Raw genomic sequence first — 19861 nt, 5'->3', positions numbered from 1 at the left:
GGACGCCATGCCCAGGGCCGCCAGATACGCTCTCCAGAGGGGGAACGATGCGGTGGGACCATACCGTCTGTACTTGGACCGCACGATGCACGACGACGTCACCTGGAGGCTGTTCGTCGACTACGCTCAGATTGTCCCATTTGACGGCATTACTCTATATTCAGGCTGGTTGGCATGCGGGACCGGCATCATGGTTCGATATCTCCCTGAGCGGTGCATGCGTCAGTTCGGATTCGTGCAGCGGATACCCAGGTCACCCTTTGAGGCTGCTCCCGACACTGTGACCCGAGTGCAGCTCACTGCCATATGGGAGCATTGGGAGGATCATGTGGTACCGCTGGAGTACCGTCTCACTCGGGTCACCCAGGACTGGCACAGTGAGGAGGGATACGCCACATGGTTCTACCGGGTGTCACATCCTCTTCTGAGACCCGACATTCCCGGCGCTCCTAGGCCAGCACACGAGGAGATCCTGGAGAACCAGCAGGCCGAGGATGATCACGCCATTGATCTCATGCCGATCTGCCAGCGGATATCGATGCTTGGGCGGGACGCGTTGGATCGAGGTATCGTGGAGCGGGGCGGTCCAGAGGCAGTCGCCGTGATGGAGATGATCGTCACTGATGCGGACAGTGCGGCGACATACAGGCGGCAGAGGAGGTCTCAGGGGGAGAGGTTTAGGCACACCCAGTAGTGGTCGGGTTTATATATTTTTTGTTATCGGATTGTATCTTTAGCACACTATTTTTATTTTTTTCGGTTTGTATATATTATTTTCATCGGATTAGTATTTTTTTTGTTTATTTATCATATTAGTATTTTCAGTTTATCTATTGCTTATTTTATTTGGCGTTTGCGTTTAATTAAAATGCGAGACTGTTATGAAAAAACATAAAAAAAAATACAGTTTCTGCATAATTCGGAAGTTCATTTCCGAAGACACCCCCCATGAGGTGTTTTCGGAAGTTCATATCCGAAGACACCCCCCATGGGGTGTTTTCGGAGATGCACTTCCGAATTAAGGAAATTTTTTAAAATAAAAAAGCGCTTCGGAAGTTCATTTCCGAAGCAGAGGTATTTTGGGATTTTCGCTGGGGGTGACCCTCATAGGGAGGTGGCCAAAGAAAAAACCTTATTATAAGCAAATATTCTCTTTTTAAATTTATTAAATAATAAATATATATGGTCTTTTATGTATACCATGCATTTATTACTCAATAAACTTTAAAAAAAAAATATTTATATTAAATAACAATCCAATTAAACGTAACTGGTGGTAGTACCGCGGCAAAACGTATCCTCAGTGTTTCGAAGATTGTCGTCTCTAGTCACAGAAATGCTTAACAGTTTGCCAATCCAACCCATAATGCATCAGCAATGGATTTAAACCAAATCCAAATCGCTTTGCGATGTTGCTTACGCTTTCGAGCAATTAAAAATGCTAAATCACTCCATTCTTACATAATTAAATCCGGCCATTGTAATCACGTTTTTCTCTTAAATAACATGATCTCTGTTTACGCTAAGTGTTACAGTTTCAATGATGCACGTAACCTGTTCGACGAAATGCCTCACAGAAACATAATTTCTTGGACAACGATGGTCTCTGCATTAACCAATTCTGGCAGACCCCGTGAAGCTCTAGCGCTCTATAACGAGATGTTACAATCCAAAACAGAACAGCCCAATCAGTTCTTGTACTCCGCGGTTCTTAAAGCGTGTGGTCTTACGGGAGATGTTGGATTGGGCAAGCTGGTTCATTACCATATATTTCAATCTAAGTTGAATATTGATACTGTTCTGATGAATGCCCTCTTGGACATGTACGTTAAATGTGGGAGCTTGAGGGAAGCTCAACAAGTGTTCGATGAAATCCCGTGTAAAAATAATGCTACGTCGTGGAACACTCTCATTCTGGGACATGCTAAACTAGGTTTGATTGACGATGCGATGAAACTGTTTGATAAAATACCGGAACCGGATGTTGTATCTTGGAATAGTATTATTGCTGGCCTTGTAGATAATGATAGTCCCCATGCGTTGCAATTTGTTTCTATGATGCATGTGAAAGGCCTTAAACTGGATGAATTCACATTGCCAAATGCTCTCAAAGCTTGTGGTCTTGGTGGTGAGTTAATGTTTGGGAGACAGATTCATTGTTATGTTATTAAGATAGGGCTTGAGTGTAGCTGCTATTGTATATCGACGTTGATTGATATGTATTCGAATTGCAAGTTTTTGGGCGAAGCAGTGAAGATTTTTGATCAATTCTTTGGGAGCTCTCCTGTTTCTGAAAGCTCGGCGCTTTGGAATTCAATGATTTCTGGGTATATTGCCAATGGAGATTATGCTGAGGCTCTCAGTATGATTTCTCATATGCATCGTTCTGGTGTACACTTTGATTTTCATACCTTTAGTATTGCTTTAAAGATATGCATTTACTTGGATAACTCAAGTTTGGCATCCGAAGTGCACGGATTGGTCATCACTAGTGGCTATGAGTTAGATTTTGTTGTCGGGAGCATTCTTATTGATCTATATTCAAAACAGGGCAATATTGACAATGCATTAAGACTGTTTGAGAGGTTGCCGGATAAAGATGTTGTGGCTTGGTCTAGTTTGATTGCCGGTTGCGCTGGCTTTGGTTCAGATAAGTTAGCTTTTTCCCTTTTCATGGATATGATATATTTGGGTCTTCAGATTGACCATTTTGTCATCTCAATTGTTCTGAAAGCTTGTTCAAGTATGGCATCTAACCAACGTGGCAAGCAAGTTCACACTTTATGTATTAAGAAGGGGTATGAATCAGAGAGAGTAATTTCAACTGCTCTAATTGATATGTATGCAAAATGTGGTGACATTGAGGATGCCTTAGCTTTGTTTGGTTGTCTGTCAGAAATCGATACCATGAGTTGGACTGGTATAATTGTGGGATGTGCTCAAAATGGAAGAGCTAACGAGGCAATTAGTCTTCTGCTTAAGATGATAGAATCTGGTACAAAGCCAAACAAAATCACCATTCTAGGTGTTCTTACTGCTTGTAGACATGCTGGCCTAGTTGAAGAGGCATGGGCTGTGTTTAATTCTATTGAAACAAAACATGGATTGATACCATCCCCAGAACATTACAATTGTATGGTCGATATTCTTGGTCAAGCTGGACGTTTTGAAGAAGCAGAAAAATTGATTAGTGAAATGCCATTTAAGCCCGACAAAACTTTATGGTCTTCCTTGCTTGGTGCCTGTGGAACTTACAAAAACCGGCATCTTGCAAACATTGTTGCTGAGCATCTCCTTGCTACCTCGCCAGAAGATGTTTCTGTATACATAATGCTGTCAAATGTTTATGCATCTCTTGGAATGTGGGATAGTTTAAGCAAAGTCAGAGAAGCCGTCAAAAAAATAGGCAAAAAAGGAGCTGGGAAAAGCTGGATTGAGATCTCAAGTTGAGAATGCTGGTTTGGCGTATAGCTTAATACGTGAGATATTTCCAGACAAGTCGCAGATTATTCTAGCTTATAAGGAATGACATGATTGAACCTTGAATTCGAAGGAAGTCTTCATGTTTTGGTAATAGCACAGAACTATCAATCATCTCATTTCTACTGGACATATACATAAGTTTTCTATGAAATCCAATGTAAAGGTTCTACTTCATGGAACACCTTGATTCTAGGACATGCTAAACACGGTTTTATTGGTGGTGTGCTGAAAGTCTGAAACCGATTTACCAAATAGTGGAAGCAGGTCTTGTACCACCATTGCTGGTCATGCGGATGATGCTGGTCCACATGAATTGCAATTTGTTTCATGATGCTCACAAAGGGCCTAATATTTCCGGACAAGCTTGTTTCATCTGAATCCAGTAGTTCAATCTGAAAAGCTTGTAATACATACATGCTATTCCCATGAGGATTCGGTTTCACACATCCAGTTTTTGCATCACCCATCAAAAGATGAAAAGGTAAACTCAATTGTACCTATACCACTTCTGATTTTTTTTCCCTTCTCTTTTTAATTAAACAGTTTCATATTAACCATTGTTGTTAAATTGTGGCGCCATAGCTCATCGCACTATTGTATAGCAAAAATTGAACAAATATCTATTGTTCTGCAATACGCTATTTAGTGCAATGTATTATGAAATAGAGGCTATAGCAATGCTATAACACTGTTGCATAGCAGAACAAATTGCTATTTTCCGCGATCTGCAATTAACTATACTGATATTTACCAAAGCACGATTAGCTATTGCCACATACTTATTCTATTAAATTTTTTGTGATAAGCTTTATTGAAAGTGGTTAGGAGCCTTTTTTCTCAGCCACAAATTGTTAAATGTGTGTCAAGTCCGAAGTCACAATTTTTAGCTTTACAGGAACCATAGAAAAACACACACCAGGGATCGAGAAGTTGGGAAGCTTACACAATTCCAATCATTCGCAAACTCAAATTTGACCAAAATCTAAGGTGGCACTTTTACCGCGTAATTGCCAATGCACTTTAGACATTGTCATTGTTTTATAGCTACATTAGTGTCAAATTCTCGTTGAACAAGTATTCTCTTTTTGTTCATAAGTAATGCCATTAAACGAACCTACTCTTTCTGATATTCTTTATGTTCTATTTGCTGTTTACAGAAGTCATCGGGTATTAGCCATCTCTTAGTTTGGTTGAGAAGCTCGTCATGTGGTGAGAATGGTGTATTTTATTATTTGTTATGCCTATTGATGGTGAATTGTCTTAACAAATATATTTATAAAATCAATTTAACATATGATTGAGGGACTCAAGTATCTACTATTTATGTCACACTTTGTTTATTTTATTCATTTGAAAATAAGAGAACATTTGTATGCATGTTTACCTAAAACTGGAAGGTGGGACATTGCAGAAGAAGTCTGTAGTAGATTGGAAGATATTAGTCTGATAACTGAGATGTACTGGTTTAGGACTTGTATCCTCTGCTACAAAACCCTGTGCAGCTCCCTCTACTACTCTCTCCTCATTTTATTTGCCGAGTGTAGGGATCCTCATCCCATTTTATCTCAGTTTCCTCTCTCTTCTTTCACACTTGTTTTCCCTGGTGCAGGGGCAGCACAACAAAAGTATAGTTTCCTTTGGTTTGTAAAATAAATCTCTATTTGAAGCATTGGAAATATGGACCAAGGCTTAAAATATGAATGTGGAATTTGAGAAATATTTGTTGGTTATATGGTTTCCGTCGTTTTAGCTCCAAAACTTTACGACTCTCATGCTAATATTTTATGAATAGACTTTAAAGATATTTGGATGTTTTTTTTAATAGTCGCTTTATCTGTTAATTTATTTTAGTTAAATACAATTACTTGTCCATGTGCATGTACAAGTAATTTAAGAATATAGCAGATAAGAGTATTGAAGTTGGTATCTACACTAGGGATGTCAATAGGGCGGGCGGGGGCGGAGAATATATTCTCATCACAATCCCCGCCCTCGAATCTATTCCCCATCCCCGTTTCGGATCCCCGCTACAGGGGGATTTTGTCTCCCATCCCCGTCCCCGTGGATTCCCTGGATCCCCGCGGATCCTCAAGGTTCATGCGGATATCCATAAACATGATTTTTTTTATTTATTATTTTAAACCAAATTAATAGTAAAAGCGTAAAAAACTAACCACAAGAAATTTAGAAATTATTTTTTATGATAAATATATTGTTTTAGTAATATTTAATCTATAATATTGAGTGTTATGACCACCAAAATTCAAACTAAAAAATTGAAATAATCATTTAGTTTTCACTCTTTTACTATAACAATACATATATATTTCAAATTTGTGTATATGATTAATTATATGAAATGACAAATAAACTTACCTAATAATTTAAAATTGTATATAAATTAATGACAATTATGCTATTTTAGGCGGGGCGGGGGATATTTACGCCACCCCCGTCTACGAAGTGCCTTTGGAGAGACTTTGTTCTCCATCCCTGTCCCCGCGGGAGAAAAATTCTCCGTCTTTGGGGTCCCAAAAAGGGAATCCCCGCTAATAAAGGCAAGTTGACATCGCTAATCTACACAAGTATGAGTCATGACATGGTTTTTATTTATTTATTTAACTCTTGGTATGAAAATTGACAATAGAACTCTAGATCATTGATTAACACACATTTTGTTTTTTCATGGTTATTACAGGTTGAGCCTCCACTATGGAAGCAAGAAATCATGGTGGGGTGGTTGCAAACTCCTTGAGTATGTTTACAACTTTTATATTATTAGAAGGGAAATTTGATTACACTGTCAGAGGAAAGCAGTTATAAAACACCGCTCCTGGTTTGACATGCTACAATATTTCAAAACCACAGATAATTTGTTATGTTTTCATCATTATGTTTCTGTACTCTGACAGTCACTCCATTTGTACGAAAAGTTTAGAAAAAAGTGGGTCACTTTCGCAGGGACTTTGACGTTATGTATCAACCTTGGCCTTAAATGGAGCTGTATCTTGGAGTATTATCTTTGATCTTTTCAAGCCATATGCTGTTAGAAACAAGTTAAACCAAAACCTTATTGTTTTAAAGCCATGGTTTGGGAGCACCTAAATTAGGAAGAGCAAGCTATGTGTATTCTTGGCAAGCCAGTTTATAACCTTATTACTACAAACATAAGGACTTGTGTGGGTGGGCCCAGTGGTGGACCCCACATTAACATTATAATCACTGTTAGCTGCATGCCTCCATAAGGCCTAGTCATTGTTGTGCAACGTCACCATCTCATTCATGCAAGTAGGTGCTAGTGACAGTTTCTTAAATCCATTCCATAGAATTTCCACTCTTATTGCTCATGCTTCGTTTACACTTTTCTATCATTGCACCCACATTACCTTGCTCTTCTACTCTGTCTTTACTCTGACTTCCTACTGTACTAATAGCTTTCTTTTTTGTTTCCATCTTCACAACCATGACATGCCATCTTGTGATTCCTTCACACTTTTCAGTATAACTATCGTTGCACAAAGTCCAAAAATTTGCCGGGTAACTCCCACGCCAAAATTCCTTTTCCCACTCTCTTTTCGCGCCTTCTATAGTTAGCTATGATGAAAACATAAATGGTGGCATTATATGCTAACGTGGCTTCTTATTGATACTTAAGCTTACTTTTATATGTAAAAGATAAACAATTATAGGTGGGTTTTATATTCACCGCAATTTTCGTATTAAATTAAACCCATGCTTAGTTTTTCTAAACTTTGGATTTACATATGTAGAATGAGTACAAAACAAGAGTCAATTAGAAGTATGACTTGTCCCGGATTTGATGGAAACGCACCACACAAATCTAGTTCACACACCCGACCGTGAGGTAGGTGGACTTAATTAAACCCTACACAAACTAATTAACTATGCACATAATATATGCTCCATCCTTTGTTTGAAGGGTTTGTCAAAAAAACAAAATCCATGATGGAAATAAAAGTTTCAGCTATACAATCCTAGATTAAGTGTTTCCATTGATTTTTGAGGGACTGATACTATGATACCATCAAATCAAATGCATACAAAAATGTAGTTCTGCTTCCCCAAAAAACGATAAAGATCCAAATTTAGCTACAAGACAGACACTAGGAATAAAAACATAGAAACACCATCAAATAACATTCAAAGAAATTTCATCCCTAAATCCAACATACATGCATGATTCGTCATCAAATTCAAAAGCCTCTATAGATTACAACAAAGCAAGGCAAAATAGCTCGATGATTGTACACATATAACTCATCCAAATTTGAATAAGCACCAACATCACCAGCACTAACCGAATCATACTCTTCCATACCATTACTACCACCTTCCATGTTCTTCTTCACTCTCCCTGCTATCACCCTACAAACCAACATTGCTCTCTTCTCGTCACCACCCTCATAACCCGAAACATCCAAAACACTACTAGCTTTGTCGTGTGCTTTCCCACTCGTCGCTGTCGTCAATATCCCGTCTCCTCCACTACTCATCTTAAATCCGTGTTTTATTATGCTGCATACATTGCATTGCGGTGATGAGTTACAGAGATTTGATGAACCGTTTAGGCCTAAAGAACAAACAAAGGTTGTGCAGTGAAACCTTAGTAATTCGTTTCCGTCTGCTATGCAGCGAGGGTGTTTTTTCGAGAGATTGGTTGCTTTCGCTTTGATTGAGTCTCTGTACTCTTCGAATTTTGTTATGGTTTTCTGCGTGTTGTGGACTTTAAGGATGCGGTCGATTTTGCAGACGGGAGATTGCTTCTTTAGCCAGCTTGAATGAAATATGATTTCCACTATGTTCTTGCTTGTATCTTCAGGACCCAACTCAGAAACTAATATACACAACGCCAAAAACAAGAGATTATTATTTGGTATTAAAATCATTGAAACTATAGATTATAAATTGGCACAATGATAATATATAGATTATAGATATACCTGCATGTTTGACAGCTTGGTGATGTTCAAGGCTTTCAGTTTTCATGACTTCACCACAATCAGGACAAGAACAAATGGAGCTTCTTAGAGAAGAGTCTCTGGTGAAACCAAGAACCGGGTCAACAACCATTCGACACTCGTAACAGCCGGAGAGTCTCCTAAACGGCATTCCTCTGAAAGAACCAGCGCCGGATGAGTTAGAAGATGCTGCTGATTGCGAAGAAGACGACAAGGCTGATGCGGTTCTTCCGTTAAGTTCATTAAGAGGGGCTTTCATAGATCTGCTAGAGCTTGAAGCCAGGTTGGTTTTGGAGCCACCAAGTGATGCCTTTTTCTTGTGAGTATCTGTAGTTGTTCTTGTTGATGTGGCTCCTGCTGCTGTTGTTGCTGTTGTTGTTTCTGGCTTTGCCATCATTCCAGTGTTGTTGCAGAGTGAACCTGAGCATTTCATTTTCTTGCATTTCTTGTTGTTGTCTTCTGAAACTCTTTCCTCTTTCAGCTTTCTTTGTTCTTGTTTCTTCTTAGGTTGTTTTGTTTCTGCAACATGTTGAGGTTGTGGTTGTGGTTGCTGTTTTGCTTCTTTCTGCTGTTGCTGTTGTTGGATTTCAACATTCCTACAAGCCAAAAAGCCTCTAACCACTGCCCAAGAGGGTTGCTTCTCAGTTTTCTGAGGCTTTTGGTTTTCCTTCTGGCTTACATGAATACTAATAGTAGGCTTTCTTTGAGCTTTGGATTTGCTCATTGTAGAAAAATAAAAATGGAACTTGCAAATGGTGTTTCTATGACAATCGTGAAATTTAAGCACAAGCTTTCTTATAAAAGAAAACTAGAATATTGATATGTAATGATTCTGGTTTTGGGTTTTTTGGGAGATGGGAATGTGAGTGGAGTCTCTTTATGGTTTATTACTTCTAGTGTATTATTATAAGCTTTGAGAAAGTTTTAGTTTTTTCTCTGGGGAAGATATATATACTTTAGATGAGTATCTGGCCGTTGATATTTCTCTAGATTTGTTTTTTTCTTTTGTAATTTTTGTGGGAAAAGTAAAGAGACATGAGTTAAGGTCCCCCTCTCCTTTTTATGTTGTGTCTCGTTCTATAATGTGTACAAGTATTATAGTACAAAAGAATACTACAAGTTTTACATTTTTGTTAATATTAGACTGAAAAAGTCTATTAGCCCCATGAGTTTCCTAACTCTCACATGATGGGTAAAGTATACTTGAATTTGATGGTTAATGACAGTTTAGTCTTTTGATACAGTTCTTTTGGGGAATTTTTTCTTCAGATGTCACAAACTTCAAACAACATACTACGGTTCGAAAATAAATCTTCAGAATACCACATTTTTTAGGTCTTTCGCCAAATGAAATGGCGTAAGGGGCCCACATTTTTTGCAGTTCAATAGACTTCCGTCAAATGAGATGGCGTAAGGAAGTGTGGCATTTTGGGAATTTATTTTCAAACAGTGGCATTTGTGGTATTTTGTTTCAAGGGTGTGGCATTTGAAGAAAAAATTTTGTTTACCAAGTAATCGAGCTATTCCGCTCAGCAAACAAACTTCCTTTACAATCCTTGTCAATGCAATATATTATGCCTTTATATACTATAAATCCACTACCTTTTGCAAGCTTGCTTTCCAACTTATAGTTATGCCAAATGCAGTAAAGATATACCATGTGACTAACTTCCTAGAGTCAAGGCAACCATCTTAACCAGAGTCCACAAAACCCTTTAGTGCAACTGAATTATCACAGTTCTTATCAACTTCACCATAAACAAGATCCTTTCCAAGTTAACCTCATAGGGAACTGGAAGATCATTCCACATTAAATGTGCAGTCTTATAATGTGAAATTGAGTAAGACATGTTTGCGCTTTAAGAAAAAAAAGTATATTTCTCGCCTTCAAGTCGTAAGATGTCTTTTTAGTTTCATTATACGACCAATCCTTAGGGAATTAGTGGATATGCCATCAAATTTACTTTTAGGGATAAAAGGTATGTTCCTGATAGCTACTCAAAGCCTTTTGTCTACTAACATTAAGTGAACATGCATATTATCCTTTCAATAAGCATAGTTTTCACCTTTAAAAATTTGGTCTCTACTATACGCTCCACTCGAATCATCATTACCCATATTCTCAACTTTTGGAGACGTTATACCTTATCAAAAGACTAGCTTTGAGGCCAATTGTTGGAGAAGAATATAGACTTGAATGATCAAGAAGGGGGTTGATTATACCATACCAAAAAAGAATAGTTTCAAAATGTTTACTTTTGAAAATCAGAGTTCAATAAAAATCACTTGGCATAGTAGAAATTTCGTACAAAATATATGCTTTTTGGACTTATTGTAATATACACTTAATCAAAATTGATTGATAGATGAAAATACTAAATCAGTCAACGTCGCGATTGACCAAAAATTGATTTACACATGATGTGTAAATCGAGTCTTTTTAATTCAAGAAGAAATTTATTACAATTTTTCGGTAATAATCAAAAGCATGGGTGTTTTAGGATCTCAATCTAACACATACCTAAAACTTATTTACGAAATTGCTACCAGTGTGATAAATCCTAATATCATATAATTTTAAGAAAACATTAAATCTAAACATGCAATCCTAAACAAAATGTAGAGAGGGAGTGAGAGATAATACACCAAATTTATAATGGTTTGGCACTTTGTCCTCGCTTGTTCCTACTCCATTTTTCAATGGTTGCACAATGAAAATTTGTTGTTCTTCCACTATGATTTTGGCAATATTACACTAACTCTTTTAGTACAATCACAATTCGAGATAATGATGAAAATAAAGATCTTCAATTTGAATCCTTTTTGACTGTACACGGCTTCTGGCATTGAATTCTGTAAAATCTTTACTCAACTATGACTTCTATCTTCCAATTTCAAGAATGATGCTCCAAGCTTTGGTTCTGTAGCGACCTTTATTCAACTCTATCGATTCATTGAGCCCTAAATTGTTTGAAGAAGAGAAAATTTGTCTGAAGCAGTTTCCACACAGCTCTACCAAACTCAAAATGCTTTTGAAAAGTTTGAGAGAAAATGTGTGTTGTGAGTTCTAAATCATATAGTTGTTGTTATATGTATTTGGAAAAATGTTTTATATATGTGCTAGAGATAAAGCATAAAAATGAGAGAAAATACCCATTTAATTCGAGTCAAGTGCAAAGAGTAAGAGTTGAGTCAAGAGAAAAGAGTATGAGTCGAGTCAGGTCAAAAGAGTGAATAATTTGCATTAAGAACCAAGAAAATATGCTCTCATGATTTGAATCAAGATATTCAAGTCATGTGATTCGAGTCATTCAGATCTATGATTTGAATCAAGATTATAAAACCAAAATCCTAAAGTTACTGCCAGAATTTGATTCGAGCACATATTCATGATTCATATCACAACCTTTATGATTCGAGTCATGCTTTTGTGTGATTAGAATCAAACTCACAGAAGCAAAATCCTATTATTTAGAACCATATTTGATTCGAGATAGACCATCTTGTGATTCAAATCAAACTCCCATAAGCAAATTGTGGTTTTTCACATTCAATTTGATTTGAATTAACCAATGTCCTAATTCAAATCACGCTTTCAAAAATTCAAATTATAACAAAAGTGAGGTGTTTATTTAAACTAGGGCTTGGCACGACTTTAATCATACTCATATGTGTTTCTTGATCTAAACCTCACAGAAGTAAATCATGAGTTTTCACATTAAATTTGATTCGATTCAGCCAATGTCCTGATTCAAATCACACTTCCAAAAACTTAAACTTTAACCAAAGTGAAATGTTGATTCGAATTGAGACTTGACATGACTTGAACCATGCTCATATGTGTTTCTTGTTCCAAACCTCAAACTAATTGACTATAAACATATTGCGTTTACCTTAATCAAATAATATGAGTTATGCATACGTAAAAACGATTAACTAGTCAACCCAAGAATGCTAACCATGTAAGGAGATTCAATTACGATAAATAAACCAAACTACTAAATTGACAAGAAAAAAACATAAATCGGTAAATCCTATGAGACATAGCAACTTTAGTCTCCCCTTTTTTATGTTTGGCAAGCTTGCAACTTTTGCAATATGAATTAAGTCGACGTTAAGCATAAATAGAGTGCGATGAATGTCTTCCTCCTTTTACTTGTGCTCCCCTTGAAACATTGTACATTACCATAAATAGCATAAAACACATAAATCAAATATTGACTCACATTATGATTTATCCCCCTTTGACAAGATCAAAAAGAGATAGATGATAATGAGTTAAACACAAAATAACCACCAACACAAAAAATAATCTAGAAAAATAAAGCTATCCATATGTAAGAAGGATATACATCAGATAAGAAGAATATGTCACTTATACACAAGATACAACACATGCCAAATGCAACAAATATGAAAAATACGATATGAAACCAACAACAATAAAATTTCAAGTGATTGAGACATACTGATAATGAACGATTAAATAATGCATGAACAGTTCAAAAAGATATTATAAATACACATAAACAAAAGATGCACTTTAAAAGGTTTTAAATGAACAACAAAAAATCATTCATCATCTAAAAAATTATGAACTTAAAGAGACATATAAGAAGTAAACATATAGACATAAAGAACGTATTATGAAGATAATACAACTAAGGGTAAAAGTTGAAGTGATCATACCAATGAAGTCGATTAAAAGTAACTTGCTACACAAGACATGTTAGTGTACAACAAAACATATAGCGAAATGAAATAGAATATGAATCTATATATAATACGAAGAATCCAAGATTCCTAATTCCCTACAAATCTTGTGAAAAGATTATGTGGATAACGATTTTGTAAAAATATCAGCTTGCTGATTTTTGGTATCCAAATACTCCAAAACAACATCACCTTTTTTAACGTGATCTCTAAAGAAATGATGTCGAATTTCTATATGCTTAATGCGTGAATATAATATAGGATTCTTAGTAAGACTGATAGCGCTAGTGTTATCACATTTGATTGGAACATATTTGAGGTTTAAATCATAGTCCAATAGTTGTTGCTTTAGCCATAAGAATTGTGAATAACAGTTACCGGAGACTTCATATTCAACCTTAGCAGAAGAAATAGCATCACTATATTACTTCTTAATGTGCCAAGAAGCTAAACAACTTTCAAACAAATGATAATTACCACTAGTACTCTTCCTATCAAGCTTGCACCTAAAAAAGTTAGAATTGGATGATTCTACTAAGTTACACTCGCTTCCATTTTGGAAACCAAATATCATGATGCGATGTTTTATTAAGATGCCTTAAATTTATTTAAACGATCTTAAAATGAGACTCCCTCTTTGTCTTCAACTCTAAAGTTTTGAAGTTTGTGATAACAAGAATGCAAGAGACGTATATTTATAATTGCTAAAATCTAATAGATTTATAATTAACTTAACACTCAATCCATTAACAAATGGGACAACATACTAAAGCGAATATGCTCCAAATACATGATCCAGTAAAATCAGACAAGATGACTAAAAACTGGGACAGCCATAGACTTATCTCCCACTGTCAGCCATTCGACCTCCCGCCGGAGCTTTGTCGTGCCTCTTCCAACCTCGAGCTCCGACCACTAGACCGACATTTTCCAACACTCTACCACCACATCCAACCAATTTTTTATTTTTGACGACTACCTCCCGCCTTTGCAAGACCACCTACCCATAGTTCTAACGCTTTCTAACAACCTCCTGGATGCTTTTACGACACTTTGGTTTCTTCGATCTCAAAATATGTTTTCTTTCTCTTCATAACTTAAGGTTTTAAGGCATAATTCAAAAATCTCTACCTTGACATGAAACCTTGGTGATGCCAATTTATCCATCAACCACTTTGCCGCTCTCTACCATGTTGAATCAATATTTAACGACTTTGATCAAGTTTAGGCCACAATTGAACCTTGATCTTTCCACTTGCATGAACTTGCCGCCAACCACCTTTTTCTACTTTAAAAGTATAACAAGCTCACAAGTATGATTTTTGAACCTTCTTTGACTCCACCTGCTTTCGAATGCCTCCTTGAAGGTCCTTATTTTCTGAATTTTGTAACCCTTCATCCACATTCAAAGCATAACTTTCAACATGTGGATAATTGTCCCTTTGAGATGAAACAATCACCCTCCTTACCTTATCACGAGTCAAATGATAGTTAAAGAGCTTTGTAATCTCTCCACCATTACTACTAGTACCCAGAGTATGAACCTCCACCTCAAAATGAGTCTTCTCCTCCATAGTTTCTAAAATCTTCATCCCCGGGCCTTTAGTCTTCTTCCAATTATGGACTTAGTGAAATTAATACATCTACAATTGATGAACTTCAATCTTTCAGGTTCTAGTCTCAACAGCTCATAACCCTTCACACCTCTTGGATGGCCATTGAAGACATAATCCACAACTTTACCATCAAAATGAATTAGCTTGATTTGTATAATAGGCAAAGCTTTGATGACCTTTAAAATATAGTAGGTTGCAATCTTCCTACTTAAAACCTCCATAAGTATTTGGAAGTATATTCCTATTGTTAGCATTCAAGTGTGAATGGTTAAGTCACACATTGACTAGAAATAGATGAAATGTTGCAAGCTTTATTGTCACCAAGGAGAACTAATCCATCTTGCTCCAACTTCAAAGTCTAAAAGTATTATTTTTTTTTGGACACATGATATAAGAGTGACCTGAATCCATGACCAAACCCTCCCCAGTCTCCAAACTCAACAACACCATTTAATGCACCAACACTATCATAACTATCCTCATTGAAGACAATTGCAATCTAAATAGAAATGTGATTTCCCCTCTTTCCGGGACAATCCATAATGAAATGACCTTTTTTTTCAAGTGAAGCATTTTATCCATTGACCTGTCGAACCTCTTTGATTTGGACATCCCTCTACGCTCACTTCTTCCTCTTGAGACACTCAAGCATTCACCATTATCTTGAATCTTCAAATCTTTCACCTTTGAAAACTCTTTGGATCTTACACTCGTCTGGATTTCATCCAAAGTAACAATACATTACTTACCATAAAGAAAGGCGTCCTTAAAGTGCTCAAAGGAGTTGGGTAATGAAATCAACAAGATTAGATATTTGTCCTCGTCTTCAATCTTCACCTCAATATTCTCAAGATCATCATTAGTCTTGGGAAATTCTCTCACCTGCTCCACTATATTTGTTCTTTATCATTCGAAATGAGTAGAGTTGTTATTTTAGACACAACATCTGAGCCAAAGACTTGGTCATATAAAATGATTCAAATTTTCCCACATCAAAGTCATAGTTTTCTCCCTAGAGACTTCCCTTAGAACTTTATCCCAAAAGCATAAAATAATGACACTCCTAACCTTAACCACCATATTAGTCTTCTTTGCCCATATTAGGCATATATGCATCGATGCATCACCCTTCAATGCTTCAATACATTTCTCTTGAGTTAAGATTATTTGCATATTCACTTTCCATAATCCAAAGCGTTGTCCCCAGAAAAATATCTCTATATATCATTTAGAACCCATGGTGCTCACTTGTAAACAAAATCCATTTTCTCCACGGTGGACGCCACTTTCTATGAAATTGAATGACTCAATCCCACACAAAAATTTGATGTGTGGGGAAAAAGAACAATGACAACCAAAATAAATGGCTTTCTGCAAAAAATAACTCTTCATGCAATAAGATATCAATTTAACTTGGCAAAAGAAGATAAAGTAAAGACAATAAACACAATAACTTGTTCACCCCGTTAGATTAAACGATATACTCCAGAGGAAATAACATCTCTCTAATTTACTATACTTTCAAAAGTTGTTACAGAAGATTGCAAATGAGTTCCAAGAAAATAGTTACTCGAGTTCCCAAGAACCAACCTTATATTCTGCCCAATATTTTCCCAATCTCTCAAACTCTCTATATATGAATTACACAAGTCCAAGGTGTTTAGAAGTGTTTCTCAACCCCCTTAAATATCTCCTAGTGTTGCACAAAATCCAAAAACATAATTTTAAGAATTACCATGTCTATCTAAGATTACCTTCAAGATTCTTAAACCCTTATCTTTTGTCTTTAACGCTACAGTTCTGAAGGTTGTGATAATAAGAATGCAAGAGACACATATTTATAATTGTTGAAATCCAACGGATCCATAACAAGGCAAAAACTCAGCTTATAACAAGTGTCAGACCTGTGTCGTGTCGTCGCCGACCCTGAGCCCCGACCACTGGACCGTTATCGTGCGACTTTGGCATTGTTGTCCGACACTCCAACAACCATCGTCTACCGTCACATTCCGCCGATTTCTCACGGCCGTCTCCCACCACCGTCAGACCTTTTACCTGCTGTTCCGACGTCTTTTGACAACCTCATATTTACTTTTACAACTTTTTAATTTCTACAATGTCAAAACACATTTACTTATCAGTATTATTATTTTTAGCTCGAAATTGCTCTCAATATAAACCTATTTTTATAGTTCTATTTGTCTTTTCTTTCTAACCCCAATCCTCTTCTCTCTTTGCACTAATTCGCACGTGCCTACACATTGATGAAGATAGAGTTGTAGAATTAATTAGGCTTGTCGTTACTCTAACCCCCAATGTAGACTTTTTTTTGGGGCTAAACGCATTGCACCATTTGCAAGGCACTCAAGTAATAATTACCCCATAATGGTGCCTCCTCCGGGGAAAAGGCTGATTTCTTGATTCCATTTACCTCAAAATCATGCGAAACCCATCTTCGAATTAATTAACGTAAAAACAAAGATTCCCCCAAAGTTTTAAATTTTTTGAATTAAACGCAATAGTAGTAGTACTAATACTCATAACATTAATTCAAACATTAAATTTTGTACCGTAAAAGCATTGATGAGTAAAGTTTTTGTAGGTCTTGATCACATTGTCTGCCGTTGGAAGAGGTGTCAAGGTTAATCTAATTAAGAAGGAACAATCTTTTTGACACTTGATTATGTACATACTTAGGTTATGATTCACACACTTGCGTTAGGGAAATGAAAAATCTTTTTTCCTTATAAAGCTTATGGAAGTTGGTCACACAAACTTTGATTTACTTCTTTTAATGGGACATTAGGACAAGAACTTTATCGTTTGCTGGCTTCAGCATTTTGTTAAAAGCATAGCAAGTTTTAAATTTCAAATTAGCATGTGATGTAAGTATGGTCGTTAAAGTTTGTTTGCAATTTTCAAATGTATATTTTTATTTCTTTTTCAATAATTTATAATAAAGTTTATATATAAATAGAAAACAAATAAGGGTCTGTTTGGTAAATATAGCGGTTGACTGATAAGCTAGCCGATAGTTTATAGCTTACGACTGATGGCTTATAACTTATAGCGGATGGTTGAGACTGATAGCTTATAAGCTAATTGAAGTGTTTGGTAAAATTAGCGGTTCAATTAACTTATAAATGTAAAATGACATAAAAGATATTTAATATATAATTATTTTATTTTAAATTAAATTAAATTATAAGGGTTAAAAATGAATATTAATTGAAATAATAAGGATAAAAAAGGAAGAAAAAATAATAAGCTATAAGACATAAGCTAAAACGCTATTTAAAATAGCGTTTGGAAAATAAGCTATAAGCTACTAAAATAAGTTATAAGCTCGTGATGAAAAGACCGTTACCAAACGGGTCTAAATTATCATATGAGCTTACAAGACATAAGACATAAGCTATAAGCTCGAAAACATGTCTTACCAAACAGAGCCTAAGCAACAAACTATGCCGCTATTCTTTTTTAATGAAAAATCAATCATATTAAAAACTATATTTATTGATCTAAAGATACAACATACAATGCATAAATTTTTTTACTCTCTATAAAAGATTCAATACTTCTTGTGCTAGGAAATAAAAAATGTCAAAGATAAATGGTAGGAAAGCATGTTGATTGAAAGGCCATGTTTTATCATATTTTACCATTTTACTTGAAGTGGCTATGAGGACTGTCTGTCTCATAGTAAAACCTTCAGTCCTCAGTGCCACCAATGGATAAACCCCAGTCAAGTTCACATGTGCATGTTCCCCTCCTACCCACTCGTACGCTAGAATATATGCTGACAGTAACACTCCAAAGTTTTAGATTAATTATTTAAATTATTTATTTAATTGATTTATTTAATTGATTTGGTGTGAATATATGAGTCAAAGGTGATTATTCTAATTTATCGATGAGATTATGTGATGTTTTGATGAATATGATGTGTTGGGATGTATTGTTGTGGGTTAGAGTGAATTAAGAGGATTATTTAAATGATATTTGAATAATTAGAATAATTAGTTAAGATTATTTTAATTGGTAGAATAAGCTAATATTGGTGTTGGTGGTCATTGTAAGAGATTAAGTGTGGGCGAAAAGGGAAAAGTCATATTAGGGGTCCTAGGAGTAAAAAGAGAAAAGAGGGAAGATAGGTTTATTCTGTATGATCGAAGTTTAGAGAAGAGGCAGAGAGAAAGGAAAAGCTAGGGCATGAAGAACCCGGAGGGATTCGTAGAGAGAACGCAACGAGAATCAAAGCTAGCTACAACCTAAGGTAAGGGGGTGATTCTTGTCATTGTGACTGATATGGGGTTTAATTATATGTAGGACTTGTTGGGGTTTTATGATGAATATGCCATCTATGATGAAATTATGATGATTGATGTTTGGAAAGTGTTGTTGGTATGAATAATGGTGTTAGTATTTGACAATATGATGAGTAGTAACATGAACTAGAGTCAATTCCACAATTCTATGATTTTGGAAGTTTAGGTTTTATGATGATTCTTGGGATTGTAATGACTATTTGTATTGTGATGTTTGTGAGGGACAATACATGTTAGAAATAGGTTGTTATACCTTAAATCGCGGGAAAATGATGATTGGAATGTGTCTTGGGGTCAAGAAATCGTATGGGTCTGATGCTGATCGCGCAGGAATTTCTGTAGAAGCTCTTAGCGCTTGTCCGTTCCAAAGATACGGTCCAAGTTAGAGAATTCAGAGCTTAGCGACAATGGGGCTCGCTTAGCGTGGTCGCCTGGGATGAAAAATATTATATTTTTGCAAATGGGTTTGGAATTATGAAGGGTTATATTTTATGTTAATTTCTGATTAATTTTTTGGAATTTAATTGGCATGCTTTGATGAGTTTTGAGGGCTACTTTGTCAATGGCATGGGACTTGTTTATATGACTATATGTATGTCTTTTGCGTATGTGTATGTTTACTTATGATGTGTGTTTTTTTAAAGAAGATTATAAGTGTGGATATGCTTGTTTTATTGAGTTATTGTTGTGATGGTTTATAACATGACGAATATGAAGTATAGGGGTGCGCATGGTTGGTTAT

The 19861-nt window shown here is 36.0% G+C and overlaps 2 protein-coding genes across 5 annotated transcripts; one reads left to right on the top strand and one right to left on the bottom strand.

Moving 5' to 3' along the window:
- The first annotated feature begins 1281 nt into the window (after positions 1-1281).
- LOC131627383 (pentatricopeptide repeat-containing protein At4g08210-like) lies at positions 1282-7305 on the top strand. Of its 3 annotated transcripts, XM_058898235.1 has the most exons (4): positions 1282-3964; positions 4379-4470; positions 4641-4692; positions 6182-7305. In XM_058898235.1, exon 1 carries the CDS (start codon positions 1378-1380, stop codon positions 3448-3450), a length of 2073 nt encoding a protein of 690 aa, XP_058754218.1. In that variant the 5' UTR covers positions 1282-1377; the 3' UTR covers positions 3451-3964; positions 4379-4470; positions 4641-4692; positions 6182-7305. The 3 variants fall into 3 exon arrangements, with proteins under 3 accessions (XP_058754218.1, XP_058754220.1, XP_058754219.1); XM_058898237.1 differs by lacking the exon at positions 4379-4470; XM_058898236.1 differs by lacking the exon at positions 4379-4470 and having other exon boundaries at positions 4641-7305.
- Positions 7306-7565: 260 nt separating this feature from the next.
- LOC131627385 (uncharacterized) lies at positions 7566-9361 on the bottom strand. Of its 2 annotated transcripts, XM_058898239.1 has the most exons (3): positions 8445-9361; positions 8107-8338; positions 7566-8019 (listed from the first exon to the last, which is right to left on the bottom strand). In XM_058898239.1, exons 1-3 carry the CDS (start codon positions 9184-9186, stop codon positions 7698-7700), a joined length of 1296 nt encoding a protein of 431 aa, XP_058754222.1. In that variant the 5' UTR covers positions 9187-9361; the 3' UTR covers positions 7566-7697. The 2 variants fall into 2 exon arrangements, with proteins under 2 accessions (XP_058754222.1, XP_058754221.1); XM_058898238.1 differs by having other exon boundaries at positions 7566-8338.
- Between the last annotated feature and the right edge of the window lie 10500 nt (positions 9362-19861).

Source organism: Vicia villosa, unplaced genomic scaffold (genome assembly GCF_029867415.1).
Source record: "Vicia villosa cultivar HV-30 ecotype Madison, WI unplaced genomic scaffold, Vvil1.0 ctg.000359F_1_1, whole genome shotgun sequence".
Taxonomy (NCBI): domain Eukaryota; kingdom Viridiplantae; phylum Streptophyta; class Magnoliopsida; order Fabales; family Fabaceae; genus Vicia; species Vicia villosa.
The sequence above is the reverse complement of the archived record's forward strand: the minus strand, read 5'-3'. Positions and strand labels throughout refer to the sequence as shown.